Source organism: Marmota monax, unplaced genomic scaffold (genome assembly GCF_021218885.2).
Source record: "Marmota monax isolate L192 unplaced genomic scaffold, Marmota_monax_Labrador192_F-V1.1 WCK01_AAM20220418_F8-fsc00075, whole genome shotgun sequence".
In the NCBI taxonomy this organism is placed as follows: Eukaryota; Metazoa; Chordata; class Mammalia; order Rodentia; family Sciuridae; genus Marmota; species Marmota monax.
Window position 1 is genome coordinate 2,802,632 of NW_026694772.1, and position 25,225 is coordinate 2,827,856.

The following is a 25,225-nucleotide window of genomic DNA, read 5'->3' on the forward strand; positions in this document are numbered from 1 at the left end:
TCAAAACTGTGAGAGGAGCTAGGTGCGGTTGTGCACACTTGTAATCCCAGCAGCTTAGGAGGCTGAAGCAGGAGAATCACAAGTTCAAAGCCAGCATCAGCAAAAGCAAGGCACTAAGCAACTCAGCAAGATCCTGTCTCTAAATAAAATATAATGAAGGACTGCGGATGTGGCTCAGTGGTTGAGTACCCCTGAGTTCAATCAAATATAATGAAGGACTGCGGATGTGGCTCAGTGGTTGAGTACCCCTGAGTTCAATCCCTGGTACCACCACCCACCCTGCTGCCGAGAGAGAGAGAGAGAGAGAGAGAGAGAGAGAGAGAGAGAGAGAGAGAGAGAGGGAGGATTTTCTGTGATCCCAGGAATTTATTCACATTTATATAGGGTCAAAATACTAGCTTATGAACACCAACTACTTGACCTGGTGTTCTAGATCTAGTGTGTATTGAGGTAATATAAATTTTAAGTATTCAAGACTGAAGCATGGAGTTGATTGATGCTCACCCATCTTATGCCTTTGATGCATTTATTTCATAGAAAATTCTAGAATCTCTGCAGCTTCTTTTCTTGTGGGTTTGTGTATCTAATATGATTCTTTGAATTATCTTTTGGTTTATCAAACATCTTGTGGCTGACTCAAAGTGCATCCTGGATCACTGTACACTTGTTTATGTAGGATTTCTTTTTAAAAATGTCCTCTCTTTAGAATAGATATGGGAAGTAATGATAAACTACAAAATGTCTATAGTATATGACAAAACATTGCTCTTGCTCACATGCTGTAGATCGGCCAGGGAGTCTGCTGATCTAAGCTGGATCAGGGTCAACTCCATGTGTCTCATTGTCCTTGATCCCAAGGGTGAGCTAAGTAAGGCACATTCTTCTTATGATGACAGATGTACAAGAAGACATATTCAAAAGTTTAAGACATGAAGATTTATTTCTTTGATCTTTTGAAAGAAAAATATTTCCAATAATTTTAACTGCCAATCTCTTCCCTAAATGGCAGTTAACATTATTGGAAATATTTTTCTTTCTTTCCATTTTATTTACAAAAATTATGGAGACATTCTAGTTGCCCATTGTTTCTGTTCTTGTGTGTTCCCAGCACAGGTGAGTAAGAAATTTGTAAAACTAAATTATTGAGTATATTTCACACTATGTCCTCTTAACCCCAAGTATGACAACAGATTATTTTCTTTTGTGGTATTTTATTATTCATAGAGGAAGGATCACCTTCTGTTCTCATTTTTAAATAAAAGTTCTGGACATTTTTCAAGCATCTAACACTTTCAAAGGCTACTCAGGCTATTTTGCCAGTTAGCTGAGAAGCAATGGCCATGGAAGCAGTTCTAAAATCCCCTTAGAGAACCAGTGATTAAAAATAATAACCCTAGAACAAATAAATCTTCTGTGGTTGATAGGATAAGAATTGTTACTTTAGGGTCATCTACTTAGGTACAGTCATGTAAGCTTTATGGATTTATAATAAGTATTAATGACAGAAGGTACTGAAGTAGAAAATAAAGGCTTGGAAGTAAATATAGTAGGAAGAATGTCTGTGTCATAGACTAGTATGTGGAATCTAAGCTAACTCTAGCAGGATTTTAAGACAGGTGGAAGCAATGCACATGACCATAGATTGGGTCACTAGCATTTGTGGGTAGCATATTTGCATGTGTACATCATCCAACTTATTTATTTATTTACTTATTTGGCACCAGGGATTGAACCCAGGGGCACTTAACCACGTTCCCTAGCCCTTTTTTATATTTTATTTAGAGACAGGGTCTTGCTGAGTTGCTTAGGGCCTCACTAAGTTGCTGAGGCTATCCTCCTGCCTCAGCCTCCCAAGGCACTGGAATTACCAGTGTGCACCATCGTGCCCAGCACATCACCCAACTTTTGGCCCCAGGAATGCATATGACAAAAAAATAATTGATTATGATAAGAATAGAATCAACAGTGCTAAGAAGTTTGGGAGAGTGGTTAAGAGATTTGGCTTTGAAGTCTGACACACTCAGTTCTGTCACTCTTTGACCTTGGGCAAATCACCCTTCTCTGAGCAGCTGCTAGGGATTCAGGAAGTTTGTCTCTTCTTGGGGAAAATTCTAGTCCTAGGAGCAACCTCTTTGTACCATTCTGTCATCTGCCCCTTCTCATTCTTGACTACTCTTTGGGGCTCTGAAGTTTTCTTCCCAAGTCTCTTTAAGGAGCAGAACCTGAGCTTCCCTCTTTCTTTTCCTTTTTTCCTCACTCACTGCATTTAGAAACATTTATCTCTTTCCCTTCCCTCAAAGCATAAATCCCCCAAAGCAGTAAAAATGGAAAAATGTACACCAGGGAAAAAACATTCTCTTAGCACAATAAACTGTCTAGTTTAAGTGGGGAAATAATAGTAACTAATTTAAAGGGTATTTAGGAAAGAACAAGAAGTCATATTGTATGAAAAAGCACCTAAAACACCTAAGCTGCAAACATAGTAACAATTAAATAAATATTATTGTTGCTTGCCTATTCCCTCACCTGAGCAACAGTTTATAAACTGTTAATATACACTATATTAAACCTCTTAGGCATTTTGCTTTATTTAAAAAATTTCTAATTTTTTTTTTTTACATTTTTCCTTAAAGTAAGAGATCTTGACTCAACTCTTGGCTCCTTCTTTGTAGAGAAATGCAATACTTTTTCAAGCTCTGGGAATAATTTTATTTCCCAAAAGATTCCAAAATTTAATGTAATCTATTCTTATTCCCCAGAGGTCTAGTTTGTTGTTATAGTTTACGGCTGAACTGTTAAAGTCTAGGTCCTCAATGTGGAAGTCTTCGCTAGGTCTCACCCCTTCAAGTTTCCACCACCTCCCATTAGCACCACACTTTATTGTCAGGAAGCAAGTGTGGGGGGGTTCTGGAGTCCCACAGCCCCCTTCAAGGCATAATGAAGTGAGTGGTGTTGCTCCACTGGGTACTCCCACCATGATGGATCTTGCAACCGGGGCCCTTATTCCCCTCATGGTGACAATTCCCATTCACACAGTGTATATAATCCTTGTTCTACAGAGTTCTCTGTCTCCTTTTCTTCTTTACTTTCCCTCTTCCCTCTTTACATTGCTTATCTGGCTTCTTTGGGCATCGGACATTTTGACACAGGCATAGGAACCAGAGGGTACAAAGGAAAGGAGAAAAAAACTCAGTAACCCCTTTTCCTTTTATGTGCCTTTTTATTACTATTTTTTCTGCTTATTAAATGATAACACTAGTTAGTATTTATTGAGCAGCTGTTCTATGACATCCATGCTCTATGAAATTTGTATGTATTGTTCTATTTAATCCTCACAATCTCTAAGAGGTAGGGATTGTTTATTTTCTAGATGAGGGAATGATGCAATCAAATAAATTATTAACAATTAATAACTGATTCATAACTCATTGTGTGTCAAATCCAAGCAGACAATTCAAGATTTTAATTAATATGCTCCCCTCCACACGTTGTTTTCCTCTAATGTTTTAAAAATGTGGTTTCTTTTTCGTCAGGATTCTCACGAGTTGTGATCTGCTTTTAGTTTTATGCCATTCTCTATAGAGTTGCAATTATTTATTAAACCTTTTAAAAAATCAAACAATACAAATGTGTATCCAATAGGAAGCAGAAAGTTCACTTTCCCATAATTCACTAGGAAATTACTACTATGAGTTTGATGTAGACTTTTTTTATAAATCTCAATAGCATTCTCTGGATACACCACAATGGCCGTATTAGGAGAAAACTACTATGATGGAGTTTATAGTTGGATGACTGCAATAAGCACGAACTATGTCCAGAATTGCACTCTGAGTTCTGACAATTTCTGTTAAGCTTTCCTCACTTTGCCTCAACCATTAAGGAGAATGGAGAAGCCGAAAAGTGACTCCAGGGGCAACTTCCAGGAGATAAAATGGCTAACGTTCCTTCCTTCATGCCAAACTGCAATGACTGATCACCACACGTGGGGAGAAAAATCATTACCTAAGCCATCAGGAGGACCATCATTCATAGAGTGTCATTCTAAAGTGCCATTCCCAATGTACTTAGTACAGTATCTCTTATAGCTAAAGGTAAATTCTTAGAATGTTATTCATTCATTCATTCATTCATTCACTCAGTTATTCATTCATTCAATACATGTCCTTTCAGCACTTAACATGTGCTACCCATTCCTAGGCACTGGAGGTTAAAAATAAACAAATGTGAAAAAAATCCCTGTCTTCATGGAGCTTACATTTCTAGAAGTGGGTAAGGGAAATAGGCAGCAAACAAAGTAATTTAACAAAATACTTAGTGTGTGAGGTGGTGATAAATACTATGCAAAAAAAATATTAGGGAAGAGGGTCAAGTATATTGAGTAGGCTTGTGATTTTGCCTCTGCTTGATTTTTTGGCTTTTTATTGTAATATATAATTGATAGATAGAAAAGTACACAAGAAGCTTGGCATGGTGGCACACACCTGTAATCCTGGTGGCTTGGGAGGCTGAGGAAGGAGGAACATGAGTTCAAAGCCAGCCTCAGCAACTTAGCAAGGCCCTGAGCAACTTAGCAAGACCTTGTCTCTAAATAAAATATAAAAAGGGGTGGTGATGTGGCTCATTGGTTAAGCACTCCTGGGTTCAATACCTGTACCCCTCTCCCCCCAAATTTTAAACTACATAAGAGATGAATAGAAAACTAAACAAATTATTTGTTATTATAAAGTGAATACTCCTGTATGGATAAGCTAGTACGGCCATCATCCTAAAAGCTTCTAGCAATGCTACTGCCCAGCCACTGCCCCTCCACTGTCCAATCTTCTATGCTTATCAATCCCTTGCAATTTTGATAGTTTTATTATCTATGTATGATTCCCAGCTATTAGTTCCTCAGGGCCCTTTCCAATTTTGTTTTTTTCTTTCTTCATTTGTTCTTTTTAGTTATACATGACAGTGGAAAATATTTTCACATATCATACATACATGGAGTATCACTTCCGATTCTTGTGGTTGTACATGATGTGGAGTTCACTGGTCATGAATTCATATATGAACAGAGGAGAGTTCTGTCAGAATATTTCTACTGTCTCCCTTTCAGATTTTGAACAGACGTCATGTTCTTCTCAAGGGGTGGCCTCTGGACAATGACTGAGCAGATGGTGATACTCAGGCCTGGACATTTCTTCCCTATATGGGACTCCTTTAGCAATCTTCATTCCAGAACTCCCATTTGGGGTGGCAGAGATTTTCCACCTTCTTTTCTTTGGGTTCTCCAAATTGGGTAATTTGTCCTGATCTACCTTCCGGTTTACTAGGGGAAGATTTAATATGTTCAATCTGTTGTAAGCCACCAGATTCTTTTGTAGTTGTTGTTCTTTATAGTTATACATGACAGTATAGTGTATTTTGACGTATCATACATACATAGACTATAACTTATTCTAATTAGGTTCCCATTCTTGTGGTTGTACATAATGTGGAGTTTCATTGGTCATGTATTCATGTATGAACATAGGAAAGTTATGTCTGATTCATTCTACTGTCTTTCCTATTCCCATTCTCCTCCCTTCTCTTCATTGCCTGTGTCTAACCCAATTAACTTCTACTTTTCCCTTCCCTCCCTTATTGTAAGCCACTGTATTCTTTTTCTTTTCTTTTCTTTTCTTTTTTTTTGACCAGGGATTTAACTTAGGGGCACTCAACCAATGAGCCACATCCCCAGCCCTATTTTCTATTTTGTATTTTATTTAGAGACAGGGTCTCACTGAGTTGCTTAGCACCTCACTGTTGCTGAGGCTGGCTTTGAACTCACAATCTTCCTGCCTCAACCTCCCGAGCCACTGGGATTACAGGCTTGCACCACTATGCCTGGCAAGCCACAGTATTCTTAATTTTGGTAATTGAGTTTTCCATTCCTTGAAGTTCAGGTTCATTCTTTTTCAAACTGGCTATGTTGACTTTTACAACTTTCTTCCTTGCAAGGCATTTATTCTTTGAAACTTGTCAAAAAATATCTGAAATTGTTAAAATATATGTTATCAGGTTCTCTTTCATGGTGCCTTGTTTTCTAGTACTATCTGACTTTCGTGCTGGTCATTGCCTTTGAAGAATTTTTTTCTGGTGGCCTCCCAAGGCCTAGGATGAAGAGACTTTGTGATTCAATTCAGTCATGTGCCTGAGAGCACTTCTAGTCCAGTTGCATCAACCAAGTTCAGGGCCTGATGGCCCCTGCTCATTGGGGTGCACATTTGTATAAGGGAAGATATGTCCCTCTCAGGGATTCTTTACATTTTCATTCTTTTTCTCTTGCTCTGCTCAGATCCAAGGCAGCCTTCTCCTCAGATAGGGAGTGAAGGAATTGAACCAGTCCTTATCCTGGGGTTGTGGTCTTTTTAACCCTTCTATAAACCTGGAGAATCCCCTGTAAGATTCCCTGTATTTTGAATACATCCTCATTCTGATCTTCTGGATCTGGATCCCCAAGCATGAAGCCTGATCATCTTTGATGCTCCAATAGCTCATCTCTCTGATTATAGGCTATCATCCAAATATTTTAAATTGCCTGAGAAGTTCATTACTGTCTCTTCATCTCAACACTTTAAAGGTCTTGTTTTGACATTTACAATGAGAAAGTTGATCTGAATAACCCTATGTGATAGATTAATATGACCACAAACTATTTGCAGCTCTCTCTCTCTTTGTTATCATGCACTTAAGTCTATTTTCCCTTCCCTTCAATCTAGTCTGGCCTTCGGATTTGCTTTGACCAATAGAAAACAGTGGAAATCACACTGTGGAGTTTCCTAGGCCAGGAATTCAAGAAGCTTTACAATTTACACTTTTGCCCTCTTGGAACTCAGCCACCAGGGGAAAGATGTTTGAGATATCCTGCTGGATAGCCAGTGTGGAAAACAACTGAGTTGTCCTGTTCAACAGCCCAGGTTCCTGCCAACGTGTGAGTGAGGTCAACCTGGGCCAACCAGCCTGCATCCTATGGGCCATCTGACTGTAGGCCCAGGAGTGATTCAAGTGAGACCAAGAGAAATGCCCCTACTGAGGCCAGAGCAGACTAATGGTCTATAGAATTGTGACCAGTAAAATGGCTGCTGTTTCAAGTCACTAAGTTTTGGGGTAGTCTATTATGAATCAATAGATAACTCATACACACAACTTACTGTATATCAAAATCTACAATCACCTTTAACTGAATTTTTTTTTTTTTTTTTTTTTTTTTTTGGTACTGGGGATTGAACCCAGGAGCGTTTAACCACTGGGCCACACCCCCGCCCTTTTTATATTTTATTTAGAGATAGGCTCTTGCTGAGTTGCTTAGGGCCTCACTAAGTTGTTGAGGCTAACTTTGAACTCCCAATCCTCCTTCCTTAGCCTCTTCAGCCGCTGGGTTACAGGCGTACGCCACCTCACCCAGCCTTAACTGAAATTTTAATGCCAAAAACATCATTAACTTAAGTTTTTGTCATGCATTACTCTAAGAAGATATTTATGTAAAATGTATTAATAAACTACATATATTTTATAGTACTAACCCAATATTTGATAGCAGAATGGATAATTTTCTTTTGATTTCAGGAAAATCTTCCTGAATGCACACTTAAAATTGCCAAGTTGAGGGCTGGGGTTGTGGCTCAGTGGTAGAGCACTTTCCTAGCACTTGTGAAGCTCTGTGTTTGATCCTCAGCACCACATAAATATAAATAAATGAAGGTATTATGTCCAACTATAACTAAAATAAAAATAAATATTAAAAATTGCCAAGTTCATTTGGATACACCATAGTCAATTGATTACTAAACCTTGGTAAGAAAAATTGTACCTTCCTTTCTCTAATCACTTCCTAGAGGACTAAAATTAACTGCTATAGTAATATTTAGAAACAAAATTCATGACTCTTTAACCTAGAAACCTGAAAGTAGAGGAAAAAAATAGTATAACCCTAAGGCCATTCACTGTATTTCAAGTTAACATCTTACTTATGTTTTAAATAAAAAAAGCTTTTCTATAACTTTCTACAAGAGAACTCCAAAAACAGTTTGGGAAGCAAGACAATCTCTTTGACTACATCTTTATGGTGAGTATTTTTAGCATCCATCTATACATCTACAACTAAATTTCTCACTAATAGTGTAATGCAATGATGAATGTCATTACCTCCCTTGGATAATAATTAATTTGGATTGCTCAATTCCAATGTAGTTCATGATACTTTTAAGAGTACTATATTAAAGAAGAAAATTTAAATTTCTTATTTTTATAAAAACAATTCCATGGAAAATATGCTTTACTCAAAAAAAAAGTCTTTGGAATTAGGATGGTAAAGTTGTTGGCTCAGTAACTGTTTTATGATTAAAAGAATTTAATCCTGTTTATAGCTTTTTAACATTGACATGAACTTATTGTGATCTTTTTAAATATTTTTTTAGTGGTAGGTGAACACAATACCTTTATTTTATTTTTATGTGGTGCTGAGGATTGAACCCAGTGCCTCCCAAGCGCTCTACCACTGAGCTACAACTCCAGCCCCCTTATTGTGATCTTATATTACAAGTATACCCATTGTCTCATACAACTGTATAAATTCATTATTTTAACTACATAATATCCTATAAATTAGATTATTCATCTTTTTCCAAATTAGCTAGATTTTAATATATTTGAATGCTATGGTGCTTATGGTGCTTAGAACATTTGATCAAAATGTTGATGGTTTATAGTAATACAGAAAACTTTCTTAATAGCTTTGTAAAGTTCAATATGTAAGAAGCTAATGACAATGATAATAGTTAAAAAAGATTTGCCACATATTGAGACCATAATTATGCCATACAATTAACACGACTTTATTTTAATTTGGTCATGTTTATGGATTATTAGAGAGAGATTCTTTTTCTTTAAAATTTTCTACAACCAAATAGGTGAAAGGCAAAAATAATAAAATAAGGAAGAGTGAAAAATAATTTGGTTTGTATTGGGACTATAATGGGGACTGTATTTTGCCTTGGAATTGGTTGATTCTATTACATATAGTATCTAAACAACCAATTATGAACAGAGGTTTTTATATTATTTTTGTATTTTTTTTAGTTGCAGATGAACACAATACCTTTATTTTACTTATTTATTTTTATGTGTGCTGAGGATCGAACCCAGCACCTTGCACGTGCTAGGCCAGGACTCTACCACTGAGCCATAACCCCAGCCCCCAGGTTTTTATATTTTATTATTTTATTTTATTTTTTAAAGAGAGAGAGAATGAATTTTAATATTTATTTTTTAGTTTTGGCGGACACAACATCTTTGTTTGTATGTGGTGCTGAGGATCGAACCCGGGCCGCACGCATGCCAGGCGAGCGCGCTACCGCTTGAGCCACATCCCCAGCCCCAGTTTTTATATTTTAAAGTTTCAAAAATAAAACAGGACATAACTAAGAATATATTTGTGACTGAATAAATGTAGGCAAGTACATAATGTGTAATTATCAAAGTTTCAACTATTAAATGATGAACTTTAAGTTATGAAGATGAATATCTATAAACCTGACTTTTATGATATATTGAAAAGTCTAAGGAAAAGCAAAGATGCGGGAGAGTGTAGGTGAATTTATGGCATGAGTTAAGCTTTTGGTTTTTATCATCTAGCATGAAAGCACCGTGTGCATCTCCCAACGGTGCTTTTGTTTAACTTTGATTACCAAAGACTAATTTCTACATCACTTGCTGCTGGGAGTCTCAAGAAGACAGAGAATCCTTGACTGTGGGAAGCAGCTCCATCTAGTGGTAAAATTTGTTTCTTACACGAAACCAGCTTTTCAAAAGGTAACCAGATACTATTCCAGATGGCCTTTAGCAAGCTGATAAAAGTTTAGACTACAAGTGATGGATTTGGAAAAGATTGGGAGTATTGTATGGCCTATTCCTTAATAAATGTGATTGGATACTTGACACATTTCAGCATAAACGACTTGTCATCTGTGTATGTTATGATTATTTTATTGGCATTATGGTGTCTTCAGATTCAACTGGAAAAAAAAAAAAAAAAAACAGCACCACTAAATTTGAAGTCCTGTCTACTATGACCAAATAAAAGAAACCTGTGTTAACACAGTTTTACACTGTACCTTCCCCAGTCCTTCAAGATGGGGGCAAGAATCTTTACCTTGAGCGACTTAATATCTTGGCTCAAGCCAAGAATCTGAGACAAGAGTACGGATGGAGGATTTTCTTTCCTTAATTTTGAAGGCCAATCTTTTTTGTGGGGGAGGCCCATGTGGTTACCAAAGAGTAGTTCAATTAGCTAAACATAGACATTGGAGTTAATTAGGAGACAGCCATAAAATGCAATAGGCTCCAGAGTATATGAAGCCATTATAATAGGTATAGGCCCTCAGCCCTAGCATACATCTGTGTGTCTGAGAGAGAAGGAAGGGGAATGTGCTGTTGTAGAAGAACAAATGTGTACACTGGACACCTGGTAAAAATTTCCCTTCAATAATGTCTTACTTGTGGTACCCCAGGATCTTGAGCATGCTAGGCAAGCACTTCACCACTAAGCTACATCCTCAGCCCCTTTTTATTTGAGGCAAGGTCTTGCTAAGTTGCCCAGGCTGTCCTGGAACTTGTGATCCTCCTGCTTTAGTCTCCCAAGCTGTCCCTTCAGCAATACTTATTATTCCATTCTGTAACCCATAGAATAGCCCTAATCTTGGGTATTCTAAATGTACAGACTTAATAGAAAGTTTACAGAACTCTCGTATGCTCACATGTGAGTATACTGAATAAAAATATATACTCTGCCTGGGCACAGTGGCACACACCTGTAATTGCAGCAACCTGAGAGGCTAATGCAGTAGGATTGAAAGCTAACTTGGTGAGACCTATAGATGCAGTTCAGTGGTAAGGAACCTCTGCATTCAATCTCCAGTAACCCCAAGTTACTTGGTGTGTGTTGGGGAGCAGAAGTACAACTTTACAGGATATACATATACACATATATATTTAACACATAGAATTAGAGAATTAACTCTGTCCATGGAATGGAAAACATTGAAATTCAGAAGGATCCTGACAACTTTATTTTAGTCACTACTCGTGACTATTCTTTTAAAATCAATTAGCTAACACAGATGGTTACATCAGAAGACTAGGGCCTCAAGATGTGATTTAATTCTCCCTAGGACAGTTTTTTCAGGTGAAAATATCTGAGGCCCTTTGAGTTCTCTGGTAAAGTCTCCTTAGATGTGGGTTAGGCATCCTTATATTGAATTTATCACAGGAAAGCCCAAGTATATTTTATCTCTTGGAATACCATCCAGGTTACAAAAAAAAAATCTGGTGAAGGTACTTAATCCTAACCACAAACCAAGAAAAAAATACGTGTGTGTGTAATGACTAAAGTTTTATATATATATATATATATATATATACACACATACATACACACACACACATACATATACACACACACACACTTCTTAATAAGTAGTTACTGAATTAAAAAATAAAACAAATGGGAATTTCTTTTTGAACTTTTAAAATTCACTTCATAACAAGTGAATGGTTAAGGGTGAAATTATTTTTAGGATATAATTTCAAATATAATTTTAGGATATATTTGAAATTATACCTCTTCTGTATTTGAGGTGCTTAGAATTTTTTTGCTGGAAAACAAGATAAGATTTCAAACTTTTTTAATTGAGAAGGATGTCAGGATAAACAATTAAACTGATGGCCAGTGAGTGATAGATTTAGATTCAAACAATCATGAAGGCAATATATCTTTTTTATTATGAAATAGATCAAGTATTACATAAATAGATCAAGTACATAAATGTAGGGGATATAGTAAATACATGTGTACTTACCATTAAGCAGTGTCAAATCTAAAGATTTTGTGATATTTGCTGTAGCTCTTTATTTTTTTAGAAACAGCTTTTCAGGTTTCAGGGAAGTCCCTTTCCATCCCCCATTCCAGAGGTAACCACTCTAAACTTGGTTATTATCTCTAACCATGTTTTATACCTCATGTTCATTTGTATGAGGTACATGGTACCTCATATAATCTAACATGTTAAAAATCTTTATATAAAGTTTATGAATATTCAAGATGTGTGAAATATTCCCTTAAAGTTTGGGGGGATCAAAATGATAACCACAGGGATTATTTTAGGATTATGGATGATTTTTCCAGTCTTTGTAACCTTTTATTTTTCCAATGTCCCTTTTTCTTTTGGTACTGGGGATTGAACCCAGAGGTGCTTTACCACTATGCTACAAACCCAACACCTTTTTATACTTTGTTTTAAAGCAGTATATTACAAACAAACCTACTGTTGTCTTCCAGAAGCTTTGTAGAAAACAAAGAGCACATTTAGTAGAAAATTAATTAAAGGCTGACGGTTTAAAGAAGTTGATAAACAGATAAAATTAAACCTTTTAGGAAATAGCACAGTTAAAATTTTCACTTAAGAAAAAGTCAAGTTACTAAGAATTATGATAATGTTGTGGTTAATACTTTCAGAAGACTTCCTCTTCATTTATCAAGTTTTTTTTTTTTTTTGGTGGGGGTAGTGGGGACCAGTTATCTGCATCCCTTATTATCAGTATACTCTATTGAGCATACCATAAAAATCCCTAGAGGGTGAATGGAAAGGCATCAGTGACAAAAGCACCTTAGTTTTTCCCCAATATTAAACACTTGAAACAATAAGTTAATGGAAGTGGAATAAAAGTTCCCCAGCACCACCAAGAAGGAGGGAAGAGTCAAACTTACTAACTTCCATTTTTCAAGGAATAAATAAAATTCATTTTAGGGATCTCAAATTCACCTTCCATCAGGGACTAGGTATTTGTTACTTTACATAGTGCAAATTTTAAAAATAATTTTGTTTTAAATGAGCCCGTGGGAGTGAATTTGGCATGTAGATTACTAACTCATGACCTCTGGTATTTTAAATTACTTTTAGAGATAGAATTCATATTAGAAAATGCACCCCTTTCAAGTAAAGTCAGTGGTTTTTAGTAAATTCACAAAATTTGGCACCCTTCACATCTAATTCCAGATAATTTTCACCACCCCCCAAAGAAACCCCATACACAGTCTGTAAGTTCCCATTTTTCCTTCCTTGCCCCTGGCAATCACTAAACTTTCAGTCTCTATGGATTTATATATTCTGAACATTTTATATAAAAGGAATCATACAATATGTAGTGTTTTGTGTATGGGTTCTTTCATTTTGCATAATATTTTCAAGGCTCATCCATCTTTTCAAGACACAACAGTACTTTACTCATTTCTATGGCTGAATAACATTTACTATATGGATATGCAACTTTTGTTTATTAACCCATCAATGGATATTTGGGTTGTTTCCTCTTTCGGCTATTACGAATAATGCTATAATTATTCATGTGCAATGACTTCTGAATTTAAGTTCAAATTTTAGTTTTATAAATAGTGGATATATTAAACATGATTCAATAGTATACATACTAACACTTAAGATAGTTCAAATATATAGTGAAAGTTCTTCCCATCCTTGTCTCCCAAATGTCCAATTTTCATTCCCTCCATTCTGTCCCAGAAGATGAACACTATTTTTATTTTTTATTTAGGTAGCTGGGATTGAATACAGGGGCACTTGATCACTGAGCCATATTCCCAGCCCTATTTTAGAGACAGGGTCTCACTGAGTTGTTTAGTGCCTCTCCATTACTGAAGCTGGCTTTGACTTGTTCCTCCAGCCTCACCCTCCCAAGCCCCTGGAATTACAGGTGTGTACGCCACTGTGCCCAGGACCCCATTAATCATTTATGTATTCCTGAAAGCAGGATAATTTATTTGTGTTGGGGTTGTAGCTCTGTGGTAGAGTGCTTGCCTTGCAAGTGGAAGGCACTGGGTTTGATCCTCAGCACCACATAAATATAAAAGTATTGTGTCCATCTACAACTTAAATAAATTAATTTATTTATTGGAGGAGGGGTGCTGGGGATGGAATCCAGGACCCCATGCATGCTAGGTAACACTCCCAGGCTTTTTTCTTTTTAATAGAAATGTGCTTCTCAGTACCTTGATTTTTCACTTATCTTGAATGTTTCTATTTATTTTTAGACAGTATCTTCATTCTCTTCTACACATTTCTCTTGAGCAGCTATACCACAGTTTATCTACTCTCCTTTTTATGATTACTTTGGTGATCTAAATATTTGCTTTTTACAAAATTCACTTGTCAACTAGTCATACAATAATAAACAACCAATGAGATAAATACTATGAGATTTAATAATGAGAAATAAAAGAAGTGCCATCCTCTTAATTGTTATGTCATTAGGTAAAACTGAAACTGAAAAATCGGTAATCAAAGATATTAGCCTAGTTAAGCAACGTGGGGTTTTGTATGGTGAGGGAGCAACCCAGGGCCTTACACATAAGCAATTTGTTTTTAAACTACTTCTCCTTCTCAGAATATTTTTATAGTCCTCAAATTTAATTTAATGGGTCATTTTCATTAAATCCAATACAGGGAAATCTAAGAGGTTTTTTCATATAGGAAAAACTTAAGATACAAACCTAAGAAGTATAGACAATGTAGCAACCAAACTGCTTTCTCATTTTTCTAATTGCTTACTATGCGAATATATTAAGATACTTGTTAAGTTGCAAGAACAAGGGATCAACTAAACTTCAACATTTAAATATTAGTTAAAACAAGCTATTAAACAGTTTGTTAAGAATAATTTTTGTCACAATAGGCAGCAGGGGAGAGAGGAGTGGAGGTTCGCCAGATTGGACAGGAGGGAGTGGGGGGAAAGGAGGAAGGGAGGAAAGATAGGAATGCGAAAGACCGCAGAATGATTAGGACGTAACATTCCTATGTTCACATATGAATACATGACCAATGTAACTCCATATCATGCCCAACCACAAAAATGTGAAGTTATACTCCATGTATATCAAAATACATTCTACTGGGCTGGGGTTGTGGCTCAGTGGTGCAGCACTTGCCTGGCACCTGTGAGGCACTGGGTTCTATCCTCAGCACCACATAAAAATAAATAAAATGGAGGTATTGTGTCCATGTACAACTAAAAAAAATTTTTAAACATTCTACTGCAAATGTATGACTAAAAAGAATAAAAATATTTTTTACATCTATTACTATTAGGTAAACATGGAATAAATAGTTCCTACCCTATTGTTAATGTCATTAGTTTCTATGCTATGACAATTTTTATTGGGTGGTTTCTCTGAAATAGCTTCTACTCTTCATTTTGCACAAGGCTACAGTATACCAATAAACATTCCAAAGTATTGGGCTTTGAACACTTCAAAAATGCATGGAAAACTCTAAGATATCATCACAGAAGAAAAGATGCATTATTTATTTTACTGATTAGTTGGAGAACAAAAGACTGAGGTGTTGGCTATCGAGTTGAGAGAACAATGGTACACTAGACTCCACTGACTAACCCAGGTAGAGAGAGGCTGGAAATGCTGAGATGGAACATTTTAGTCTGTTCTAATAGACTGATTAAGGTGTTCATCATTCCAGAAACTATTTCTTCGGCTGTTGTTTAATTCTTCCGAGTATGCCTGATCAAGTGCTAACAGCTGAGTTTCAAGTTTGCTGAAACATCTTTGTTAATTTAACTTGATCTAAATGAGAAATGCAAGTAAGAATGAGGGGTCAATTTATTTTGTGAAAATTTATCATAAATATCAATGTGTACAATTCAAACATTTACAAATCTTGCAATCTGTAGAAAAATTAATGTAATATTAAGATTATCTGAACAGTGATTTGCACCATTATTTACAATTATCTCAACCTACCTTTGTAGAAAGGTAATTATGTTTAAAATTATCCCTGCCAAAAAGTGATAATTTCACAGTACCTTTCTTTAGCATTTGTGTCACTTAAATGCCAGCTGCATCAATAAAACCCAGCAGATTTAATAATTTAGAAACAGCACAATCAGAACAGTAAATACAAACTATGATTAATTCCAAACAAAACCTCTTTTATCAACATATAAATATTTTCCCATTTGACACTGATAGAAGAAAAGAATTAGGAGGCAATATTTTCTTGTTTACTACAAAAAATAATTTTAAAAATGAATGTTAAGGAACTAGGTGAATTCTTATATAATACTAAATATTTTGAGAAATAATTAGTTTCACTGGAAGGCATTTCTAATGGTAAACCTTTTTTCATTTGTAATATGACAATGAGCATTGATAATTCTCTAGCATCTCCAGATTGAAAGAGATTGTCTTTATTCCTACATTTTCCTTTTGTTTTTAAAATCTGACATTCCCTCAATCCCTCAAAAGAATCCCAAATATATAAAAGATTAATTGAAACAAAAAATAATTTTATTTTGACTAACGCTTGTGTTTGAGAACAATGTTTACTGTAATATTCCATAGTTTTCTTTTTAAAAGATATATCCAGCTAGACAAATAAAAAGGTAAAGTATAAGAAATATAGCTGAAATCATAATAAAGTACATTTTCTTTTACTGACATAGGAGATATACTTAAATTTTAAATATTGGCTCTTTAAGAAAAATTTCTCTTGGTTAAATAATATGCATAACCGTTGCCCAAACATGTATACAGCTGTTTCCCCCAAACTATTTATATACATAGTAGTCCACTTAAAACCAGCCATGTTAACCTACTAAATACAATGTGCTCCTAAATTTATAAATGGGCTACCAGTAGTATATAAAATATATAGGCATGTATGTTATACATATAAAGTAAAAAAATATAAAAAGGAGAGATGGAAGAAATAAGAAAAAGAAAACATCCTTTCCTATAAGATCCAGACAAAAAGTCACTCTAATTAGTCAGACAATGTAAAATACTGAAGCATTTCAGTTTTGGCAAATACTTTTCAGAAAAATATCCAAACTATGAGATACTAAATTGTCGTCTTAATAATTTTAGTAGAATTTTACATTTAAACATTCAATGAAGATGTGGTTTTCTAATATATAGAAAAGAAAACTTTTGGCAAACCAAAAAAATCACTCTTTTTAACAGGTTAGTATTAACCCCTTAATCAGGCATGTAAGGTGCAGATAATCAAAATCCTGGTCCATTAGAATCTGAATATGTTTGATGAAAGACTCCAATGGATAGGATCTGAATTCTTCCTAAATCTTAGAGGGAATGGGGCAGGATGTTATGACAATGGAGGGGGTCAGCCCCAAATGTAGCTGGCCCAACCTTAACTGTCAGTGTTAAAAAACACACCACATATTTCTGTAGCATTCTTTCTGCGGCATTTTCTTTATCTCAAGCCACAGGTCTACTTGGAGGATCATGCAGCAAGTGGCTTATAAATAAAATCAGAGTCTATGAATAGTGTCATCACATTAAGAGACAGAATTGCTGGATTCTCTCATTACATAAAAAGCTTGCATCTTGGGAATCCATGAGTTGGTATTATTTATGGGATACCTAAAATAGGGGACAAAAACCATATAAATCAATAAGACATATATGCAATTCAGGAGTAAAAGCAATGAAGACTATTCAATCATTTATTGAGCTAGAAATTCAATGATTTCAAAATAATGCCTTCTAGTTAAAATGCAACAAATGTAACTAAGCCTATTCCAAAATTGGCAAATACAACTACTGTTGCTAGTTGTTTACAAGGCAAACAATTCCACTATTCTTGAATTTTGGTATATGTCACAAAAAGAACCTAAAGATGGTGACAATATGTATTCTAGAAGCCTACCAATTTGAATACAATGTGTCCTTTAGTTTACAGATAGGCTACAGCCTTATCTCACTGTCAGAGTACCAAAAGAAAAATACCAACACCATTACCACTGCCACCGCGCCCCCCCCCCAAAAAAAAAAAAAAATCAATGAAAACTTTCAGCTGCAATGTTTTTTGTTTTTTTTTTCCTTCCTTTCCATACCATCATTATGCATCTCAAAATACTCGGGATAATGAAAAGTAACAGAACAGTTTCTAAAAGTGTATGTTTATATTTCTCTATAAATTTAAATTACAGTTCTCATTGCAACATTTAGAGTCTTCCACTAAACATTCCCGAGAAGCAGAAAGAGAACAGACATTTGCTAATTCCATATAGATTTATGTATACAGAATCCCTTAGCACATTAGCACTAATACCAGGATACTGTTAGTACACAAGCGATGATTTGGAAAAAAAAAATTATCTTGAGTATACTTGAATATGGAATCTAGTTTTAAATTCTCATGCAAGTAACTCAAATTTTTCATTAAAAGATAATCTAATGTTCTGATATGTAATTTTCATTTCATAACACATAGCACTAAACTGATGATGCCAAGCAAAATAAATACTTCTCAAATTTCTACAAACAGATGTTTCTCCCACATTAATATGTTTAAAATTTGCATTTTAAATCCAGGTCATCATCATATTAACGAAGAGAGATAATTTAACTCTTTCTGTAATCATTATGATTTTATAAAATGTTTTACTTTCATGGAAGCACATAAATAAGAAGCAAGTTATTTCCATTTAAGCCAGTAATTTGAAGAAAAACTGAGCTATCATCAGGAGCAACTTCCAAAATGACTACTATTTAAATAAACACAGATTATGTTTTCCATTTCATAATATGCTGAGACATTTTACTTTACAAGAATATTCAGTAGCTGTTAATATGCAAAAATAATTCAGTTTTTGTTTAATCTCCAATTTACATAATAAATTTAAAAATTTCAGCTCACCAAATATATTCTTTTAACTAAAATAGAAGTGACTACAAATCTTCTCTGATTTTAGAGTTTTATAAGAACTCTACTAACATGCTCTGGCTTAGAATCTTGCCAGAAATGAACTATCAAGTCTTGTTTAGCAAATTTTCAAAAGTATGAAAAACAATTTATATACTTAATTAATGTCAAAATTACACTTTGACTTTCATCAGTCACTCTGAAAGTCCTTTCATTTAAACATTAACATTTGTAGTCTTCCACTTTAACTTATTGATGTAGCTGACAGCAGAATGTAGCCCCTGAAAGAAACTATATACTAAAAATAAAAGCTTAAGCAAAGTCACAGTCCTTAATTCCAATTGTTCCAAAAGATTAATTGATATAATTATATCTTTCATTGATTTTCCAGGTTCCTAAACACAGAAAGAATGAAAAACACTGAAAACTTTCTGCTGAATTATACATAAACACATTAAAGCTAACTAATAACAATTGTCTAATTTAAAGAGTAACTAACCTGAGATGTACCTTGCTCCGATTAACATTACCATGCTACTCACTATAAAAATGCCCAAGGGCAGACTACAGAAGATACTAGGGTCACCTGTGGTCATCCAAGTAGAAGGGAATTCCAGTCAAGCAAACCAAAAGAGAGACACATAATTACAATATTTATGTTAAGAATCACATGATAGCAAAACAAAATAAGTTATAAAAATAGCATATTCATAAAAGCTAGCAAAGAGTTATTACTTTAAATCAAAAATATAATCAATATCAAAGGCTTATGACAGATAACAAACAATACAGAGACCATGCCACAAGTAGCCAAGAACATAGTACATATAGACCAACATTAGCCTCTTTGGCAAAGCCAAAGAGAGCCTATGGAGAACTTTTTGGGAGGCTGATGAGTTTTGGGGTTTTCTCCCCCAAAGATACTAAATGAGCATATGCACTCAAAGTTCAAATTATACATCCTTTGGCTGTCAGAGAAGAGTTATATTAGTCTATTAAAAATGAATTCCAAATCCCTTCTTTGCTAAAACATTGATTCTGTTTCATTTTTTAAATAGATGTTGATGTGTAAGGAAATGTACCTGTAATATATTAATCTACATTTTAAAATTACCCAAGAACAACTATTTTGGTATTTTCTAATCTGACATCTATTGGAATCCCTTTTTTAAAGAACATTCCTTATATATACCCATTTTTAAAATTTAAATATTATATATTTAGGGCTGGGGTTGTTACACAGTGGCAGAGCACTTGCCTAGCATGTGTGAGGCACTGGATTCGATTCTCAGCACCACATATAAATAAGTAAAGGTCCATTGACAACGAAAAAAATATTTTCTAAAAAAGTAAAAAAAAAGGGGCGGGGTACTGGGGTTGTAGCTCAGTGGTAGAGCACTTGCCTAGCATGTGTGAGGCACTGGGCTCGATCCTAAGCACTACATAAAAATAAATTAATTAAATAAAGGCATAAAAATACAATAATGGGCTGAGGCTATGGCTCAGTGGTAGCGCACTCGCCTGGCATGTGTGAGGCACTGGGTTTGAGTCTCAGCACTGCATATAAATACATAAATAAATAAATATCAACAACTAAAAAAAACTTTAAATACAATAACATTATTAAAATAAAGTTTAAAGAGATTATATATTTAGAATGTATAGTACTTTTTATTTTGGTGTTGGGTATTGAACCTAGGACTTCCAAGCTATATCTCTAACCCCTAGAATATTTAATAACTCTTTAAAGAAGAAGCTTATTAAAAAACAACGCCCAAGAGTTGAGGAAGCATAACCATTAGACAGGGGCTTCACTGAAATGTGGTTAAAGATTCTCTGTGGGTGTACTGTGTAATACAGTAAACTAATGACAGTAATTTCTTTGCTTTTCAAGGAAAGGATTTTTCCTCCCTCACCATGCATTTCTTTCCCTGTAGAGGTAATTTTTCATTAGAGGGACATTATCCATTTTCCCTACTTTGTCACTGTTTATGTTATTTTTGTTTTCAAATAAAATAGGGTTTTATTCCCTATTTATACTGACTGCTAAGGCTTGGATATGAGGTGTCCCCCAAAAGCTCTTGTGTTAATTTAGGAATGTCTGGAGGTGTGAAATGATTGGATTGTGAGATCAGTAACCTAATCAGTCCATCCTAGTTTGAATGGACTGTGTGGTACCTGTACCCACGAGGAAGTGTGGCGTGGAGGAGGTGGGTCACTGGGGACATGCCCTGGAAACATGCATCTTCCCTGTGGCCCCTTGTGACTCTCTTTGCTTCCTAACTCAGCTGGGATCTGAGCAGCTTTCCTCTGCTGGGCCCTTCCTTCATGGTGTGCTACCTCACCTGGGGCCCAGAGCAATGGAGGATCAACCAAAGACTGAACCTCTGAAACCATGAGCTCAAAATAAATTTTTCCTGGGCTGGGGTTGTGGCTCTGTGGTAGAGTCCTTGTCTACCGTGTGTGAGGCACTGGGTTTAATTCTCAGCACCACATAAAAATAAATAAATAAAATAAAGGTACTGTGTCTATATACAACTAAAAAAATATTAAATAAAATAAATTATTCCTCGTCTAGGTGGTTCTTGTAGGATATTTTTGGTCACAGCAATGAAAAGCTGAATAAAACAGAGACTATATTTTAATTAGATTTTAGAAAAGGAAAATCTATGTTCTGGTTCTCTTACAGCAAGTTATAAGATATGCTAAGGTACAACATCTGATTTTTGGATATTCCTACAGTGAATTCTATTTTGAAAAGATTTCTGAAGATTATCTATATTCAGGAGTTGCTATTTATTTATGATGTTGATGAAGCTATTTCTCTTTTGGTGGAATATATACATGTTTATATATTACATATATGCTTATATCACTCATATATGTATATATAGTGTTAATGAAACTATTTCTCATTAATTCCACCAAGAGAAATAACTTCATTAAAAATATCCCACCTAAGTTGATAGTAACTCTTGGATGCAGATAAGTCTAAGATTATCATATATATATATATATATATATATATATATATATATATATACATAACATATATACATATATATATTACATATTGATATATTATCATATATATAATTAATATACATATTGATATATTATCATATATATACCCACATGATGTTACATTATATACATATACTAGTAATATACAGATACTTATTATGTAATATATAGTATATGTATATATAGTTATATATGTAATATGCTTTCTATTTGATATGTATAATATATATAAACCAATTTGACCTGCTTTCAAAATGCCATTATGGTGGGTTGGAGCCCAAACCAAGCCCAAACCTCTAATTACTTCTACATCTAAAACACATAACAAATGTATATTAATAATGCATTCACATATAGTTACAAGCAAAAAATAAATGACTGTTCTAATGTTGACAAAGTGCTTTGGAAATCAAGCAACCAATACTCTTCCCATAATTTAAAGCAATTCTAACATCCTTTCGAGTTTATTAAAATAGGGCCCTTTGTAATTCTATTATCACATAGCTCATTATATTATAATTATATAGCTTAAAAGAATATAATTAGCAATTTATTAATTAAATATTATTTGGAGCTTATTAATAAACAGCTTAGAAATACCCCACATATTAAATAATGTTTTTAGAACTTTGACCTTAAAGCTACTATTGTCTAGCTGAAACAAAAACAAAAGAAAATCTAAAACTCTCAAAAACTCAAATTACTTTTGTCATCAATGCTGATAAGCAGAACTGAAGAAATGTAATTTTTTGTTTGTTTTTACCAACTTTTTCTTAGCATTTTAAATTAATTGATAGGTACATAAACAATGGGAAATGGGAAAAAATAGGTACATAAAAATGGGAAAATTGATTTGGGGGGAATTCTGCAATTAAAAGTTATATCTTCAACTACCAATATAGAGAACTGTGAGAGTACAAGGTATGGCATACAAGGAGGAAGACAGGAAGATTGTGCTATTAACAAAAATTCACCTACTAAAAGAAATCTTGTAACCCAACTTCTCATTAATTCAGAACAATTAAAAAAGAAGTCAGGTACCACATCTATTACATCTCACATAACATATGTATATAATGTAACATCACATATAATACATACATCTCACATAACTAGCATTATGCTAGAAAAATACATATGACTAAGAAGTGTAATTGTAAAGGATCTCAAAATAGCAGTCTTGAAAGAAAGGCTTGGCTGTCATCTTGGAAAAGGCAGCTGAATCTGAGAACAAAAAGGATATCAAGCTCATTTTGGAGGAAAAAATGAAAGCTCCAAAAGTAGGAACATCAGGACTGAAAATACAGATCACACACGGAGCTATGGTGATAGACTGTTCTAGAGGCTTGTCTTAAAAGCCAGATATTTTAAAAGTGGTTCTAGGGGGCTGGGGATGTGGCTCAAGTGGTAGCGCACTCGCCTGGCATATGTGGGGCGCTGGGTTCGATCCTCAGCACCACATAAAAATAAAGATGCCACCGAAAACTAAAAAATATTTTTAAAAAGTGGTTCTAGTGGGTGGCTCAGTGGTAGAGCACTTGCCTAGCATGCATGAGGCACTGGGTTCGATCCTCAGTGCCACATAAAAATAAAACAAAATAAAATAAAAGCATTTTGTCCATCTACAACTACAAAAATTGTTTTTAAAAAATTCAAAAGTGGTTCTATACTCACTTTGGGGGTTGTAAGGCAGGTAATATTTCATTTACAAATCTTCTCCATTAAAATATATTCCTAATCATATTATTGGCCATTGTTTTGTTCATTATACTCTTGTATTTAGCAAAGAATTTAATTAAAGGCAGTTTGAGGCTGTTTAAATCTAAATGGTTTACTTGGGCTAAATATCTTCCTGCCTAAATGATTTGAAAAGTAAAGTCCTTAATTTTCTGCTAAAAGCCTATCTCAATCTGTTATAATACTTCTGATTTACAATGTTTGGTAGATTTCTTCCTGTTTCTAGAGTATTCCCATTGTATAAATTTCCTAAGTACTTTGAATCAGGATAGGAAGTAGTAGAATATATTCTGAAATTAAAATAGGTTCGACTGGTTCAGTTCATAAAGATAGCCTCCCAAAAAGGTAAGATAAGACAAGAGAGAGGAAAGAGGAGGGAGAAAGAGAGAGGATTCTAGTTGATTTTTTGTTCATTAAGAATAAACTAGAAATAATTTTACTTTTGGAATATTTAATTATCAATTGAAGTGCCAGGAATAAACTTATAAGGAAAGATATGACAGAACAGAGTTAAAGAATTTACATTAACCTGATAATTTCCATTTTATGTTAAGAACTTTAAAGTGCTTTCAAAATATTAGAAACTTTGGACATATGATAATGCTTTTCTTCAAAACAGCCTGGCTAAGTAAGTATGAATGGCCAGATACGTAGATAAATTGTTTAATATACTTAGAAAAGATAGAAATAATAAACAATGAAAATATTTTACCACTTTCCGGAGACTGAGTTGTAACCCAACCCATTGACTTCATCACAGCTTTCTTCCACGTAGAATAACGAATTTCACTTTCTAGAATTTGAAAGGAGAAAAAAGAAAACAGATATGAAAGGTAATTTGCAGAGGTGTTCTGTGTCATACTTATCACTCTGCATTTTACAATGATTATTTTTTGTACTGAGGATTGAACCCAAAGGTGCTCTATCACAGAACTACATTCCTACCCCTTTTTTGAGACAGGTCTCGCTAAGTTGCTGAGGATGCTTTTGAACTTGTGGTCCTCCTGCCCCAGCCTCCTGAGTTGCTGGTATTACAGGTATGTGCTACTGTGCCTGGCATCACTTTGTATTCTTGACATTGTTGTATACATTACACTAAAGTGAGGACTCAGATTTGGGAGCACATGGTTGTAGGTTAATGGGCGGTGACAAAAAGAGACATTTGCTTAGATGTTATAGAGTGTTGTAGAGAAAGAAGCATGATGGGAAATTCCGCATGGGACCGCAGGGTGAAGGGAGATTGGGAGACAGACTACCTGCTATGAAGATGGGGCTATTCAGAAATAAGTGGTGGTCAATTTGAAAACGGAATCCCATTTCCCATTTGATTTCTCTTTCTCTCCCCCTCCCCCTCCTCCCCTCTCCAGGAAGAGGGGACTAATGTGAGGAGAAGGGTTTAGTATGATGTGGAAAAACTAGAATTGCTTTTGGTCCAGTTAAAGGATTTAGCAAATACTGATTTCTCACAAGATTCAAAGTGAATTCCTGTGAGGCTCCCCTGACACCTGAAAGCAAGATCTCTTAAGGTGAAAATCTACAACAGGAGGACTAAACAAAAAAATGAACATTGACGCTATACTCTAAAGTCTACCAAATCATGAGTAAGACTAGCCTTCTGTCAAGCCTCCCCAGCCTTTCCACAGCTCCTGAAACCTGAAACTCCCTGGAGATAAGGCTCAAAGATCACT

At 34.8% G+C, this 25,225-nt stretch overlaps 1 protein-coding gene across 12 annotated transcripts in view; it reads right to left on the minus strand.

Moving 5' to 3' along the window:
- The window catches only part of Gk (glycerol kinase), a 164,470-nt gene that overhangs the window by 67,022 nt on the left and 72,223 nt on the right, over positions 1–25,225 (minus strand). For 7 of the 12 annotated variants that reach the window (XM_058572899.1, XM_058572898.1, XM_058572904.1 and 4 more), the window contains one exon: positions 24,250–24,330. In XM_058572899.1, coding sequence (XP_058428882.1) covers positions 24,250–24,330 — 81 coding nt within the window. Of the gene's footprint in view, positions 1–15,691; positions 17,492–17,918; positions 19,172–19,275; positions 19,363–24,249; positions 24,331–25,225 lie in introns of those variants that run through there. The other 5 variants (XM_046425277.2, XM_046425281.2, XM_046425279.2 and 2 more) reach the window with 3 other exon arrangements.